Source organism: Eleutherodactylus coqui, chromosome 6 (assembly GCF_035609145.1).
Source record: "Eleutherodactylus coqui strain aEleCoq1 chromosome 6, aEleCoq1.hap1, whole genome shotgun sequence".
NCBI lineage: Eukaryota > Metazoa > Chordata > Amphibia > Anura > Eleutherodactylidae > Eleutherodactylus > Eleutherodactylus coqui.
The window spans coordinates 68,412,897-68,429,339 of record NC_089842.1 but is presented as its reverse complement, the minus strand read 5'-3'; the positions used below and the strand labels follow the sequence as shown (position 1 = coordinate 68,429,339).

The 16,443-nt window shown below is 43.0% G+C and overlaps 1 protein-coding gene across 1 annotated transcript; it reads right to left on the bottom strand.

Annotated features, from left to right (window-relative positions):
• Positions 1-9,986: 9,986 nt before the first annotated feature.
• Positions 9,987-15,667, bottom strand: LOC136631334 (nicotinamide N-methyltransferase-like). Its single transcript, XM_066605594.1, has 3 exons — positions 15,424-15,667; positions 11,265-11,472; positions 9,987-10,800 (listed from the first exon to the last, which is right to left on the bottom strand). Exons 1-3 carry the CDS (start codon positions 15,572-15,574, stop codon positions 10,359-10,361), a joined length of 801 nt encoding a protein of 266 aa, XP_066461691.1. The 5' UTR covers positions 15,575-15,667; the 3' UTR covers positions 9,987-10,358.
• Positions 15,668-16,443: the final 776 nt, after the last annotated feature.

Sequence of the window (16,443 nt, the reverse complement as noted above, 5' to 3'; positions counted from 1 at the left end):
AGTAGCATGCTAAAGCTGTTCTGCATGCTACATCCATCCTGATCTCCAGACATCGCACACACAGCTCTACTACATATATCCTCACCCCACATATCACAAAGCTCTGCTACATCCATCCTGATTCCCAGACACCACACACACAGTTCTACTACATCCATCCTGATTCCCAGACATCACACACACAGTTCTACTACATCCATCCTGATTCCCACACATCACACACAGCTCTAATACATGCATCCTGATTACCACACATCACACACACAGCTGTGGTACAGCCACATCCATCCTGATTTCCAGACCTCACCAGCACAGTAGACTCTTGGATACAGTGATCCACCCTGGTGATCTGATCCTGACTCCACCAACACAGGTGATCACATGACAGTGACATCATTACAGGTCCTGGTAGCTGCTGTTGGCTTATCCAGTATTCAGTACTTTCTACCAAACTACAGAATGCCTCCTCGCACAGCATTGACATCATCACAGATTCTTAAGCCTACTTGATCTCTGTGGTGTCGGTAGTTCGGTGCCTCCTGTCAGGACCGCTTAGTTGTGTCTGAGATAAGAACAGCTTAGTTGTATTCTCATTTTCTTATTTTTGTCCTCCCCTTCCAAGAGCCCTTACTTTGTTCTTCTTCTGTCAGTCAGGCTCTGTGCTTTCTATACACTGTAGGACCTGTGATGATGTCATCAAGGGTGGAACATGAGAAACACCCACACATACATACATATAACGGATATATATGGTTATTTGGTCGCACCTAAACCATCTTTTTTCTAGGTTGAATAATTCCAATTTTTATAGCCTCTCTGGATATTCCAGTCCTCCCATTCCGTTTACAAATTTAGATGCCCGTCTTTGAACCCCCTCAAGCACTGCAATGTCTCTCTTTAGTACTGGTGTTCAGAACTGTACACAGTATTCCATATGAGGGCTCACAAAAGCCTTATATAGTGGAAGAATAATGTGCTCGTCCCTCGCCCCTATACCTTTTTTAATGAACCCCAAGACTTTATTTGCTTTTGCAGCAGCTGACTGGCATTGATTGCTCCAGTTGTCTACAGTCAACTAGTACCCCCAGGTCTTTTTCCATCTCACTTTTCCCTAGCAGTACTCAATTTAGTGTATATTGGTGACATCCATTTCTCTTACACATGTGCATAACCTTACATTTAATAATGTTGAACTTCATTTGCCATTTTTTAACCCAAGCCCTCAGTTTGTTTAGGTCTATTTGCACCAGTACCTTGTCCTCCATTGTATTAATTATCTTGAATAATTTTGTGTCGTCTGCAAATATCAATATTTTACTGGGCAGTCCCTCTGTTAGGTCATTCATAAATATATTGAACAGAATCTTGATGCTTGATAAAGGCATCTGATGATGCCGAAACGTGCCACACAAGCATTAAAATTGCCCTTCATGAAGAGGATCTAATTGTTTTTTAAATTGGAGTGTATTTCTTTTTATGTCAATTAAACAGTTTGCAAAACCACTTTCAGTGGACTATAGAGGTGGATCCATTTGAAGCGCAAAGAAAAGACAAGGGTTTTCTTTTTTGTTTATATATAACTGCTCACATGAGATATTTAGGATCTTTTTAAACTTCTCCCATTCACAGTCACAGCCCATCTCCCAGGAAGTCACCACCGATGCTAACGCTGGCTGCCTGTTGCTTCCCGGGACCCAAGGAGAGGTGAGTGTACCATTGTTTGTTATTTTAGGCAGGGCATAGCTGGGGCTGAGGTTTTATTTTAATGAAAAAACCTTTAATCATTTGGTTGACCTGGCAGGCCACGAATTAGCACTATCCATAGTTCTGGTTCCAAATGTTAGTTGTAGCATACACCTGGGTAGAGAGAGAAAAATCTTGAGATCTGCCCATGTCACTCACTATCCAGCAACTTGAATTATAAGGACTGCAGCCCAACAATCTAGTGAGATGAGCATTTAGTTGAAAGAATTTTGGCTGGCTAGAGGCATGCTATTGTATTTCGGCCAAACTATCCTGCAGCTATGGCTGATTGTGTCTGGTAGAAATTGGTAGAATAGAATACTGCATTAGAAGCACTTCTATCTCTTCTCAGATAATGCATCATATAGCTCTATGGTATGCAATTTCACTGCTACCAACACTTTTTTTTCCTAACCATAACTAAATGAATTAGAGGGAATCCTTTGTAGACTCTCTGGGTTTAAATTGGTGGAATTATTATAGGTGGAAACTTCATATTTCTAAATTTAAAGAAATTAGCTAAATTCATGGCCAATCTTATGTGCATTCATCCAAGCTTATATCCTATGCTGGTTTAGCCAAGCAACTTTACCTCCATGACTGCAAGAACTCATTTGCATACAGCACATGCAGTGTTTAAAGTCTGAAACCTCTCTGGGAGTTTTATCAAGAATAAAAATTTGGACTGAACAACTTTAAAGTTGATCCACTGCATGCCATTAGTATGTAAGGCTGTAATAGAAGCAAAGGGTGGATATTTTTTCTTCCTTCCTTGGTAGATGTCATCATTACTTACATGTCATGTATTAGAAAGCTTACAACTAAAGTTGAGCGAGCACCAAAATGCTTTGGTGCTTGTTGCTCGAGTCGAGCTTTTAGGAATGCACAAGAACTCGTTTCGAGTAACAAACCCCATTGAAATCAATGGGGGACTCAAGCATTTTTCAAGGTGACCCATGCTCCGCATAGGGGAGGTTGTGTGAATCACCTGAAAACATCGGAAAGTCATGGAAACACCACAGAAACGGATAGGGAACAGCAGGGGCAGAATGCATGGATGCATCAGAGGCTTAAAGGTTGCACTATTAAGCCAAATTGTGGGCAAGAGCCTGGTGGTCACCCCCCCTAACAATTTAGTTTGGACAGACCATAATCAGCAAGGCACACGCACTGGCACATCTTAGCTAAGCACCACACAAGGTGCAGCGAAGGCCAATCACAGACTGCGGGTGACACCACTGCCTCTACCCTGTGTTACATGCTGGCATTGCTGTCCAATCCCCCCCAGGATACAGGCACGAGCCTGTGTCCACAGCGTACTCAAATTTTTCCCAGCGCAGTGTTCAGCTGTCCTCATTCCACACACTTACTTGATAGCCACACCACTCTCATGTCTATTTATAAGTGCGTATTGGATGAGGAGGAACCTGAGACACACACTGCAGAGGGTTGGCAGGGCCTGCCAGCGACCCTCCTTGAAATTGTGGGCGATAACCCACAATGCTGATGAGAATTGCTGATAAATTAATGTATGATCATAATTCTAATCCATGCCACCTCGGTCACAAAATTTCATGAGCCACAAGCGTGGGCATAAAGGGGACTCAGATGCCAGTACTTCTACACCTCTCCACAATTCAGCAATGCATTCTAAAACCAAAGATTTGTCTTAAGCAGGAGGTGTCACAAAAGCTGCCACCACAGGTATACAGTGAACCTGTGATAGTCTCATGAAATCAGTTACTTTTCCTGTGAACGTTCCAATCCAGTATCTCGGATAACTGTGATAAAACAAGAACTAATACATGTCGACCAGTGCTGACTCCAAGGGATGCGTGCATTTATCAGACCCAAACCAAACCAGCTGTTTACCACTCAGGGTATTTTACGCCTGCTTAAATCCAAAAATAGACAGTGTACAATGAGTTCTGTCTTGTTATACAGTGCTGATCAGAACTGCAAATCCATGCCACCTCTGTCACAAAATTGTCAATGCCAGTACTTCTACCAATCTCCACAATTCAACAACACATTCTAAAACAAAAGATTTGTTCTAAGCAGGAGGTGTCACAAAAGTTGCCACCACAGGTATACAATGTCTCATGAAATCAGTTACGCTTCCTTTGGTCGCTACAAGGACAGTGGGACACAAGAAGAAATTTGAGTGGCCAAAGCAAGACAATTCATTCTGTCTAGGTGTCAGATAGCTGGACACTGCGCTGGGATACATTTGTGGACTCTGTGGGCATGTGATGCTGGAACCAGCACGTTTTCTGAACTGTAGTGGTGAATCTTTTAAAAACTGGTGGCGAGAACCTGGAGGCGGCCCTCCGAAAAAATTTTTGACAGAGGCTGGAGGCCACCCCGGTAAAAAAAAATTGTTTTTAAAGAGCCTATGGGGCCCTCTGAAGAATTGGCTGACATCCTGGTTTAGGAGGAGGAGGAGGAGGAGGAGGAAGACCAGAGAAGAATAGACCAAGCTACTTCTATCAATGGGACACACACTTGGACCTACTATGCAGATGCTTTCAGCAAAAAAAAAAAAAAGAAAAGAATGAAAAATGACGAGTTTTGTTAGTTCCTATATAGTTTGTGTACACCAGTAGCAGTCTACTGTATAAGCACTGCGGAATAAGTTGGCGTTATACAAATAAAGATGATTATTATTATATTAGAAGCGATAACAGTATGCAGTATACAGCCGCAAATGCTTTGTGTGCACTACTGGTCCCAGGCAGCCAAACTGATGATGCACACAATGAGAGCAGTTGTAGTCCTAGAAAGGACTGTTGGGTTCCAATAATTCCAATCCCATGCCACCTCTGTCACAATATTGTCAGGAACCATAAATGTGGCCATAAAGGGAACTCCGATGCCAGTACTTCTAACCATCTGCACAATTCAATAACCCATTCTACAACCAAAGATTTTTGTACATAGAGTACATGTGACCCCCCTGAAACATTTGTGTACCAAGAGTATAGGTGAACCCCTGAAAAATTAGCGTACCAAGAGTATAGGCGAATGACTGAAACAATTGCTTTACCAAGCGTATAGGCCACCCTCTAAAAAATTTGAATATCAAGAGTATAGATGAACCCCTTAAAAGTTTGTGTACCAAGTGTATAGGCGAACCCTTGAAACATTTGTATACCAAGAGTATAGGTGTACCCCTGAAAAATCTGTTTACCAAGAGTGCAGGTGAAACCCAGACATTTTTTTTTTTTAAATACAGCTCGTACTTGCTTAATTTGCTAACAGAGCCAGGAGGCAGCCCTCCGAAAAAATTATTTTTTGCAGAGCCTTTTGGCCCTCTGAAGAATTGGCTGTCCAGCGTGCTGACATGCTAGTTTAGGAAGAGGAGGAGGAAGGTCAGAGAAGGATAGACCAAGCTACTTCTCCCCTTTTTTGGGGTGATAGAGGGTGCATGGTTCTCCTGTTCCAGCTTAAAGAATCTTTATGTTCAGCTGCTTTCCACCAATGGAGAAGAGAAGTCTGAGGAAATCCAGGCTTTGTTCTTCTTAAAGAGTTTAATCCTGCCGGCACTGTCAGTTGACAGGTGGGTACGCTTATCCATGATAATTCTCCCAGCAGCACTAAACACCCTCTCTGATAAGATGCTAGCGGCAGGGCAGGCCAGCACCTCCAAGGCGTACAGCGCAAGTTCGTGCCACGTGTCCAGCTTTGACACCCAATAGTTGTATGGAGCAGCGGGATAATGGAGGACGTTGGTACGGTCAGCTATGTACTCCCTGACCATCTTCTTACAGTGTTCCCTCCAACTCAGCCTAGACTGGGGAGTGGTGACACAGTCTGTCTGGGGCGCCAAAAGACTGGCAAAGATCTTCGAGAGTGTTCCCCTGCCTGCGCTGGACATGCTGCCTCTTCCCTGCATCTCTTCTGCTAGTTGGCCCACTGAACTACGTCCTCTTTTACTAACGTTGTCAGATAGGAAATTTTGGATCAGTTTTTGTGTCAGCGCCTTGTGGTATTGTATCACTCTCGTACTCCTTTCCTCTTCGGGAATGAGAGTGGAAAGGTTCTCCTTATACCGGGGGTCGAGAAGGGTGAACACCCAGTAATCTATGTTGGCCAGAATGCGTCTAACGCAAGGGTTACGGGAAAGGCAGCTTAACATGTAGTCAGCCATCTGTGCCAGGGTCCTAATATGCATCACATTGCTTTCCTCACTAGGAGGATAACTTTCAGTTTCCTCCTCCTCATCATCATCATCCTCCTCCTCCTCCTCTTTAGCCCATACACACTGAACAGAGGTGAAGGAAGTAGCATGGGTACCCTGTGCAGTGTGGGCAACAGTCTCTCCCCCCACTCCTCCAATACGCGCTGAGAAACAGACGTGAGGGTGGTCTGGCTATCAAGTGGCGTATTGTCATCCTCCATCTCCTGTTCTATCCGCAAAGTGTCGGCCTTAATGTTTAGCAGCGACCTTCTCTGCAGGCAAAGCAGCAGGATGGTTATGCAGATAACGGCCGCATCACCGCCCACCATTTGTGTAGACTCCTCAAAGTTTTCTAAGACCTGACAGATGTCAGACATCCATGCCCACTCCTCTGGGAAGTACTGCGGAGGCTGACTACCACTCCAACGGCCATGTTGCAGCTGGTATTCAACAATGGCTTTACGCTGCTCATAAACCCTGGCCAACATGTGCAAAGTTGAATTCCATCATGTGGGCATGTCGCACAACAGTCAGTGCACTAGTAGCTGGATGCACCTTGCTGAGCAGCTCAGACAAATTGGGGTAGTTTTTAAGAAAGAGCTGAACCACCAGATTGAACATGTGGGTCAATCATGGCACATGTGTTAGTCTGCCGAGCAGCTACCAGGTTACGCCCATTGTCACTCATCACCATGCCTGGTTGGAGGTTCAGTGGCAAAAGCAACAGATCTGTCTGCTCCGTCAAACCCTGTAACAGCTCTTAGGCAGTGTGCCTCTTGTCACCTAAGCTCAGAAGTTTCAGCACTGCCTGCTGACGCTTCCCCTTGGCAGTGCTGCAGTGCCTTGAGCTACCAACCGAAGGCAACGTGCTCACATATGGTAATTGAGAGGTGGAGGAGGAGTAGGCATAATAGGCCGGAAAAAACATGACCGAGGTAGGTCCCTTAATCGTCGGTGTGGATAGCACGTGAGTGGAACCAGGGTCAGACTCAGTCCCAGCCTCCACTAGGTTAACCCAGTGTGCCGTCACGGAGATGTAGTGTCACTGTCTGCCAGCACTTCTCCATGTGTCGGTGGTTAAGTGGACCTTCCCAGTTACCACGTTGGTGAGGGCACGATTTATATTCCATGATGTGCCGGTGTAGGGCGGGGACGGCGCAGCGCGAAGAATAGTGGCGACTGAGTACCGAAGGATGGGCGCCTGCCACCATGAGGTTGTGGAAAGCCTCTTTTTCTACCAGCCTATATGGTAGAATCTCCAGGCTCAGTAGTTTGGGAATATGGACATTTATCGATTGTGCATGCAGGTGGGTGGCTGCATATTTCCGCTTGGGTTATCAACAGCTGAATGCTGCGCTGGGACACATTGGTGGAGGACCGTGGAGATGAAGACGTGGGTGCAGGCCAGGAGACACTCATGCCTGTGTCTTGGGAGGGGGATTGTATCTCAGTGCCAGCATGTGTGACAGGGGAAGAGGCAGTTGTGTGACCCGCAGGCGGTGAATGGCCTTCATTCAATCTTGTCAGGTGCTTAGCTATTATATGCCTGTGCATGCTGATGGTGGTCAGGCGTGTAGTGGTGGCTCCCCTGCTGATCTTGGTGCAGAACAGGTTGCACACCATTGTTCGTCGGTCATCCACGCTCTCATTAAAAAAAACCTCCAGACCTTCGATCACCTAGCCCTCTGCACAGGAGCTTGCCGTGAGGAGGTGCTGTGGAGAACAGTTAGGGAATTACTTGCTCTCCCTCTGGCCAACCCACTGCCTCTTCCAATGTGTTCTGGTGCTGCAATTGCCTCTCCCTCTGAGGCCCTGTCTTCAGTAGGCTTAGTAAGCCAGGTCGTGTCAGTCACCTCATCATCCACCAGGTTTGCCTCTGAATCCTCAGTCTGCTCCTTCCTCAGACTTACTGCCCTAACAACCTCACTGACCGTCTACATCAACATGACAATACTTGGAAGTCCCCACCATCATCCTGAGTCTGTGAAAGGTCCAAATTTTGGGCATCGGTCACAACAAACTCCTCAGGTGGCCGATGAACCGTTTTTTCCAACTCAGGGCAGGGACCCGAGAACAGTTCCCGGGAGTATGGCTGTTCTGAATCTTTCCTTTTCCTGGAGTGACCAAGCTGGGAGGAAGTAGAAGCAGCCTGGGGATTCAGAGGTCCAGTCCCTTGGCTAGCATGAGTGAACCACATGGAAGACCGGGTGTTAGATAAATTACTGGACGCGTTATCTGCTATTAACATCATCACCTGATCGCACTGTTGTGCTTTTAATAATGGTCCTCTACACAGACCTGCAAAATGTGAGATGAAGCTAGGGAGCCTAGATACGCGACGCTCTACTAATCCCTCAGCAGCAGGCACAGTTTAACTCCACCCACGTCATCGACCTTTACCCCTAGTCTACATCATGTTGGACAAAAGGCTACGCAAAATGCGAGTTATTTTGCATACACTTCTAGGCGAAAATAGACACAATAAACAGTGTATGCTGTTAGATAGCGTGGATTGACAGGACCCACACAGGTATATAGCGTATGCTTTGAACCCCAAAGCAAAACATTTAAGTATACAATTATATGTACAGCTGATATATCCTGGGGATATAATGTATATAATTGCACACAACTAAAAACGCCTCAGAAACCTGCATGCAGTTAAAAAAAAAAAAAAAAATTAAACACATGTATTATTTGAATCCACATGCAGTTTTTTTAATGGTGGTTCAAAAATGCAACAAAAAAAACTAACAGCTTTAGGCTGGCTGCACACAAAAGGATCAGATTCTGCATGCGGGGGCCCGCAGCGGAGTCCGACTATGTGCCTGGCCGTTGCGTACTTATTTCTTTCTTCGTTCTGTACTGCAGATGGTCCACAAGGTGAGTCATCGGGCATGCACAGTACAGTTTCTTAAATCCTGTCTTTCCCCGTGCTGTCGCTAGGCGATAACGGCGCAACATTTCTGCAATGCCATTTCAGAAGGGCTGCGGGTCGGACAGCTTCCATTACGTTCAAGGTAGGCCGTTCGTGCGGAATCCACACTAAAATAGAGTATGCTACTATTTTTCCTTTGTAAACAGAAAAATCACAATTGATTTCCGCTTGTGTACAGCAATGCAAATCTGGCCATGTGCAGCCTTAGACCAATTTCTCATGGGAGAGTCTGATATCTGGCTGTGAAACTCTGCCCTATATCACGCTCGCCAACATGCGATGTCCTCACGGATGCGAGGGGTTTTTGTGTTGAAAGCAGCTAGCATCACATCGGGGAAGTAGTGATGCTTTTAGCTGTGGTGGAGGATCTCAGAGTGTTTCAATTGGTTTTAATGGGTAAACCTTACATTGCATCGAACTCGCCTCATATGCCTTGCGATGCCGTGCCGCCCCCATTAAAGATAATAGGTAGAAGCAAGACTGTCCAAGGGAACACCCAAAAATAGGTCATGCCGCCATATTTTCTTGTAATGCAGGGGGGGGGGGGGGGGGCGAGTTGCGGGAACAAACAATTTCCCCCCCCTTTATGTCCCTCCAAAACACCACTGCAGCATCCGTTCCCCATCTTGGAGGCTCCTGCAGCGGTCATATGCTGTTCAATATTCATCTCACCACTGTAGCCAATTATTGGTTTCAATAGATGTGCATAGACAAGACAGGAATGAGCAGCATGTGACATCTACACAAGACTCTGGGACTAGACCGGGAGGGACTGAATGCAGCAGTGCCAAATCTTCTTAGGGTGCCTACCCACTAGCGTTTTTTTTTCAGCTGCATTTTTTTCCCAATTGTCAATGGGGCTTTCTAATGTAAAAATGCAACGCAACTTGCGTTTTTGGTGCATTGCGTTTTTAACATTAGAAAGTCCCATTAACAATTGGAAAAAAGTAGTGAAAAAAAATGCTTGTGGGTAGGCACTCTAAGAAGAGTACTTAGTTGTTTACAAAAAAGAAAAACAATCTGCCATCCAGCCATATATGTATACATCTCAGAAAAACCTCTATAGCTTGAGCTAGTCATTTTTGTAGTGTAGATTACCATAATGAATCATAGTATTCATGATAATCAATTTAATGATGCTTTATTTGTGGAAGTGAAATTACACCGCAGTCAAGGTCACACCATAGTACACGTCTTAACTGCACATTTTGCTGCAAAATTGCTGTGTATTTGTAAAGGACGAAATCTATAGCAATTTTTCAAAAACTGCATGTCAGGCTTGTTTACATCACGTAGGATTCATACAGATGGCTATAATACAGTTCTGTATAGAAGCCGTATACTTCATGCCAAGAATGGGATCACATCTAAAGACAAAATATTCCAAACACAAGTGGACAGGTTTCCTTCCTTTGCTGTGACATGACCAATACTTGTTTTGGGTATTAAACATATGTATCCTGTATGGAGCCATGTTACAGCGGTCTGAATGGATCCTTAATGTTTCTGTGGTTTACGAGCATGGATATAGTAGTAGCTATCTTGATCAGCGGTTTCCATCCCTGACTTCTCAGATCGTGGTTTCACCTTTAATTTTACAATTTCATACCCGGCCTCTTTGAAGGCCTTTTCCAGGTCATCCTTCGTTAAGGACAGACAGGAAAACAATTTACTACCAACATAGTAGAAGGTACAGTTAAGAACACTCTGAATTATAATGTGACCTCCGGGTTTAAGCAGCTCCTGAAACTTTTTCAGTGTATTGGTGAAGTCTTCCAGGTCTCTACATGGAGCTTCTAAGCAGAGACAGCTAATCAGACAGTCAGCTTCTGGCATGGGCACGGGGTCATATGGCTTCTTTGCAAGTGCATCACACTTCAAGACTTTGGTTACTTTTCTCCTCAGCGTTGCCTCCTTTTTTTCACAATTATCACCGTTACTTAAAAAAAAAAAGTTTTGAATTATTTCAACATATACAGAAAATATTCAACAAAATTAGGTCTTCCTAACCCAATTAGGAGGAGTTGTAAAATATATACACACAAAAAAAAAAAAATAATCCACCATAAATAAGAGCTTAATGAAACCTATTGCTGGGGTCTGCAGTAATCAGCTGCCACCTGAGGAAGAATTGAGCAACAAGTGTTCTTTTTTGTGCACTGAAAAACTGAATTACATGGTACACATTGAAATCAATGGGTGGACTGGAATGCGTGGATGTGCTGGGCCCTCCAGAATGAAAGACACTCATGGTAGCTATCAAACTTTCCAATCTAGATAATTGATGGGGGTTCAAAATAAGGGATTCTTTCTCCATTTACTCAATGCTTTGTAACGATATATGAAATAGGCTTCTAACCCCTTTAGCTTTAGGATTTTATCATTTTAATTTCCACGATTTACCTGTTACCTTCCAAATCACACACAAACTTTACAACATGAGTCCAGTCTAAGACATCTGGGTCTTTCCTCAGCCACTTCTCCAGTTGTTCTCGGTTTTGCTCAAGAAAATCAGAGGTTATTATGATGTTGAACACTTCACAAGCAGAGATCAGATGGTAAATTGTGGGCCCAGCTCCAAAGTCAATTAGTATGTCTCCAGTCACACCTCCTAAGAAATAAAACACGGTATAAACATTACATTAGGAACTTGGAAACAAGAGGGTTAATTGATAAAATGAGTGTTTTATAGATAAAAACTCTTCCAATGAACAAGCTAATAATTTTATCATTAGAACAATCATGTAATTTAGAACATTAGACAGGGTATATTTCTATTTTTAATTGCTGATACCATTAGTTTAACCCCTTAGTGACCAAGCTTGTTTGCACCTTAATGACCAGACCAAATTTTGGAAATCTGACGTGTCACTTTAACATGAAATACTGTAAAGGTTTTGCATATTTGAGTGATTCTGACATTGTTTCACAACATAGTGTTTCATTTAGGCTGTAAAAATAGACTGATAGAATGTGTATATTTAAAGAGTGCCAAAATTGGGAACATTTTGAATAAAAAATAGTTTTCATTTTCAACTGCAACATCTCAAATATATGCATACATAATATAGAAATTTTTGATGACATATTTCCATTTTAGTTTTTTTTAACCATTTAGAAGACATACAAATTTAATATTTATTAACCTTGAGGAACACTTTGTTTTCCTACATCAAGCCAAGATGCCAAAGGTTTATAGGTGTCAGAATGATAGATACCCCCACAAGTGACCCCATTTAAAAAAAAAAAAAAAAAAAAAAAAAAAAAAAAAAAAAAATACACCCCTTAATATATTCACTGAGGAGTGGCATGAGTATTTTGACTCCAGTTTCATTTCAGTAATTAATGTAATGGAGGAAAAATTTCATATTTTTGCATATGCCATTTTAAAAAGAGATTTTTTTTGTCTATAATGCACATGAAAATGAGGATTTGCACCCCAAAATGGATACCCCTGTTTTTCCTGTGTTCAAAAACACTCATGTGGCCCTAATCTTCTATCTGGATGCACAACGGGGCCTAAAACTAACGGAACAGCCGGTGGCCTTCAGAAGAGACATTTTGCTTGAAGGCGATTTAGGCCCCATTGCCCACTTGTAGAGCCATTGAGTGACCAAAAAGACAGAACACCCACAAATGACCCCCATTTTGAGAACTAGACCCCTTAACAAATTTATCTAGGGGTTTACTGTGCATTTTGAACCCACAAAGAAGCAAAATATTACAATTTCCTTTTTTAACAATTGTGTCACTTCAAATTTTTTTTTTTTGTACAGCACACATAAATGAAGACTCACCCCAAAATAGATCCCCCTGTTTGTCCTGTGTTCAGAAACATACCCATTATGGCCCTAATCTTGTGTCTGTATGCACAATGAGGCCCAAACTGAACAGAGCCATAAACTTTAACTATCTTAACTTTTGCGACAATAATGGCAATCACGTGATCGAGGACCACTGACCGCGGCTCCCTGTGGCATCTCCAAGCTCTCAGCTACCTTTATACCCAGGAGATTAAGTTTCCCAGGCCCTCCCCCATTTTCTGCACTAGCGTCCACTATTTGGGCAAAAGGTGCATGCGGCACAGCTGGGGAAAGGTTCACGGATAAGGATTCCATTTGGTGACAGTGAAGGCCTTGGGTACGTAATTTCACCTCCCCTCATGGTTCGGATCTGTGATGGGAGGTGAATCTTCAGCTTTTTTACTTTTACATGAACACCGTTATCCATTGGATAACAGCAATCAAGTGACCAAGAACCGCCTATTGCAGCCTGCCGTGAGATATCCAGGCTCTCGGCTACGTTTAATAGGCTGTTGCGGGGAGATTTTAAATTACCCTAGCAATCTGTGGCTTTTGCTCATGCATCCACCATTTTGTTGACAGGTGCGCGCAGAAGCCAGGGGTAAGGTCCGCAAATAAATCTGGGGGCCTTAGGTACCCAATTTCATCTCCTCATGGATATTCTCCCACGGCCTGGGATGACAGCTCCAGGATGCTGTTACGTCCATAGCCTGCAGGGTTTTAATTCCCAGAGGATGCATGTTTTTACATCGGGGATTAAAACCCAGCAGGCCAGGATGTAAAACCACTATGTTGGTCACTAAGGGGCTAAACAATACATTTTGCTTGATTATATAGGTGCAAATAGTCTTGCACCAGATTAAGCAGGTCTGTTAAGTTTCTCAATCAATGAAGCTGATATTTTAAATTCTTGTTAAGTGAACTTATTTGTATTGACCCAGCTATGTCTTTTGTGCATACTTAACCCCTCAGTGACTCACCTATTTTGTGCTTTAAAGGGGTTATTCCATGAAATATTCTTTATAGTAAAATCAATCACATAATTAAATATTTTTTGTATTTACATTTAAATATTTATTTCCACATATCAGGATTAATGTTTGATTAGAGTCACCTGCTGTTTCTATTGAAGAGCTTTTCTGTGTCTCGTCTATCTCCGTAAGTGTTATATAATAGTCACATCTGCCCAGTCTTGCTTCCCTGCAGTAACAGTTACACCATCTTATCACTTGCTGAACATCTCGCCTGACATTAGAGAAGAGGATAGAACTTTAGAAACAGCCGCTCACCACACCAGGGATCCCTCCACATAGAATAGAAGCAGCAAGTGGTGTAAGCCCACATCCACACGAGCGATTTTTGTCACAATAGGACAGTGCTACAAGTCACATGTTTGTGGAGCCCCTGCTTTCCTATGGGTTCTTCCACACTGGTGAAATTTTGTAGCCTGTGACATTGTGAGACTACAAAATCATGGCTTGCTCTATACAGCTGCGATTTGCAATATTTTGTAGCCCATGTTTCCCTATGGAGCCTTACTCTGTTGCAGCACAGGAAAACGCAGTTTTCACAAGGTGCAATGCAACATTGACCTTAGGAAATTCTACTGTAACAGCCTTAAGCTATGCCGTAGCTGCATTTAAAAAAACAAAAAACAAAAACATACAATCACCTAAGAAGCGCTGTCCAGCTCCAGCCTGTCTTCTCCCTGGTCCTTGGCAATTGTCTTCAGCATCTTTTCTGGCCAGGATTGGAAAATTCACACCTCCAGGAAGGGCTGCCTCACCCAATCAGAGTCAGTGCTTCCTCGAAGCAGGGATTTTCCAATCCCTGGCTAGAAGGCATGCTGAAGACCAGAGCTGGGGACCCAGAGGATGGGCCCAAGCCACACAGTGCTTCTTAGATGATGCATTTTATTTTTTATGCCACCATGGCTTATTTTTGGGGTAAAGCTGATATTTTAAGCCCCACCTGCCAAAAATCCTTGCACATGGTGCTACAAAGTCACACAACTTTGTAGTGCCACAAAAACTCCATTATCGCCAGTTTTCACTCCAAACAATATATTTTATGTGCCAACTCCTTTCACCCATTAGTGACGTAACTTTGATGACCAGCTAATATCAGTATTTTTCATCGTCACATTCCAATTTTTTTTCATCGACAAAGCCATATGAGGGATTTTGAGGACCACATTTTTTAATGGCATAGTTTGTGTGTACATATAATGCATTGTAGAACTTTTTTAGGGGGATTGGGGGAAAAGAGTTCTGTCATTCGTTTTTGGATTTCATTTGTATGGTGTTCAGTGTACAAGATACATAACATTCTCTGGGTCACCACAATACCAAGTTTATAAAGTTTGTGTTTTGCTGTTTTTCTTTGTAAACAAACAAAAAAACAAAAAAAAACACGTACAAAAAAAATAAAAAAAGATTTGCTTTTGTATCAAACACATAGATGGACCTCTGTAGAGGTTTGTTTTTTGTGGGCTGAGTTCTAATCTTCATTTATTCAATTTGAGAACATATAACATTTTGATTGTTTTTAATTCTATTTTTTTCTAGTGGCAAGAGGGTTTTCACACCCGGCTGATATATGCTGCCCCTTTCTGCAATGGGAGGAGGCAGAAAGGCACAGGAGCTTGTGCACTGAGCTCTGGCCCGCTAGTTTCTATTCAAGTCCTATTGAGTCCTAATAACACACTTGCTTTGTACACAATAACGGTCTCTACTTATCCATTAATAGTTTAACGTTACCTGGACCAAATGTTTCATGCAGATTCCGTAAGACAAACTCTGTCCATTCTCCAAAGAAAATCCCTTTGCCAGTAGCATAGTAGGTCTGGTAGTAATCTAAGGGGTTAAACTCATCGATATACGTTTGTGACGTTGAATATGGAGTCTGCATGTTCTTATCTTCTCTGACTGAGCTGCTCCACTTAAAGAATTTCTGGAAGAGAAAAATGAGCTGATCCTTACAAAAGCAAACAATACAGGCATGTCCTGGTAGGATTGGCTTTGCCCGTGGTAAAATGAGAAATTGTTGTCATATCTTCCCAACTGTATAAAACCAGTAATTATATATTCATGATGGAAAGTTACTGGGCGAATACTCTAGCATGATGATTTCTACACATTGCATTTGAAGCTTGGTTGATTCTGCAGGTAATTTACAGTCAATGCTGCACTTTGCAGTAAAACTGATTTTACAGTAGTCATTTAACCCCTTGCTTTTTCATTTTGTTTTTTCCTCCTCAGCTTCCAAAAACACACCTTAAGAGTTTTCAGCCTTAATGGACAAGTGGTCTAAACCAGGGGTATTCATGCTTTTGCCGTTTCTGGGCCATGTAGGCAGAAGTAGTGTTCTCTAAGGCAGTGCATTAAATAAACAAACACGAGCTAAGAAAAAAAAAAAAAAACACATGCGCATAATTTTAAAGCCATCCGCCAGCACAAATAAGCAAAAACTCTAAGGCTGGGTTTACATGGGGCGGAATTGATGCAGAATTTCCGTGCGGAAAGTCTCCAAGGCAATTCTGCCCACAGCTTCTTAACCCAGGATTAGCCAGCAAAGTGGATGAGATTTTGCAAAAATCTTGTCCACACGCTGCAGCCAATCTGCACGAAAACTGACAAGCGGCGCAGAATTTAAATCTGCAGCATGTCAATTCTTTTCTCTTTTCTGCAGTGGCCTCTCCTCTGAGGAGAGAAAGCCGCAGCGGAATGCCGACATTAAAACTGCTCCAAAACCCGTGGCTGAAGGCTGCCGGTTTTGAA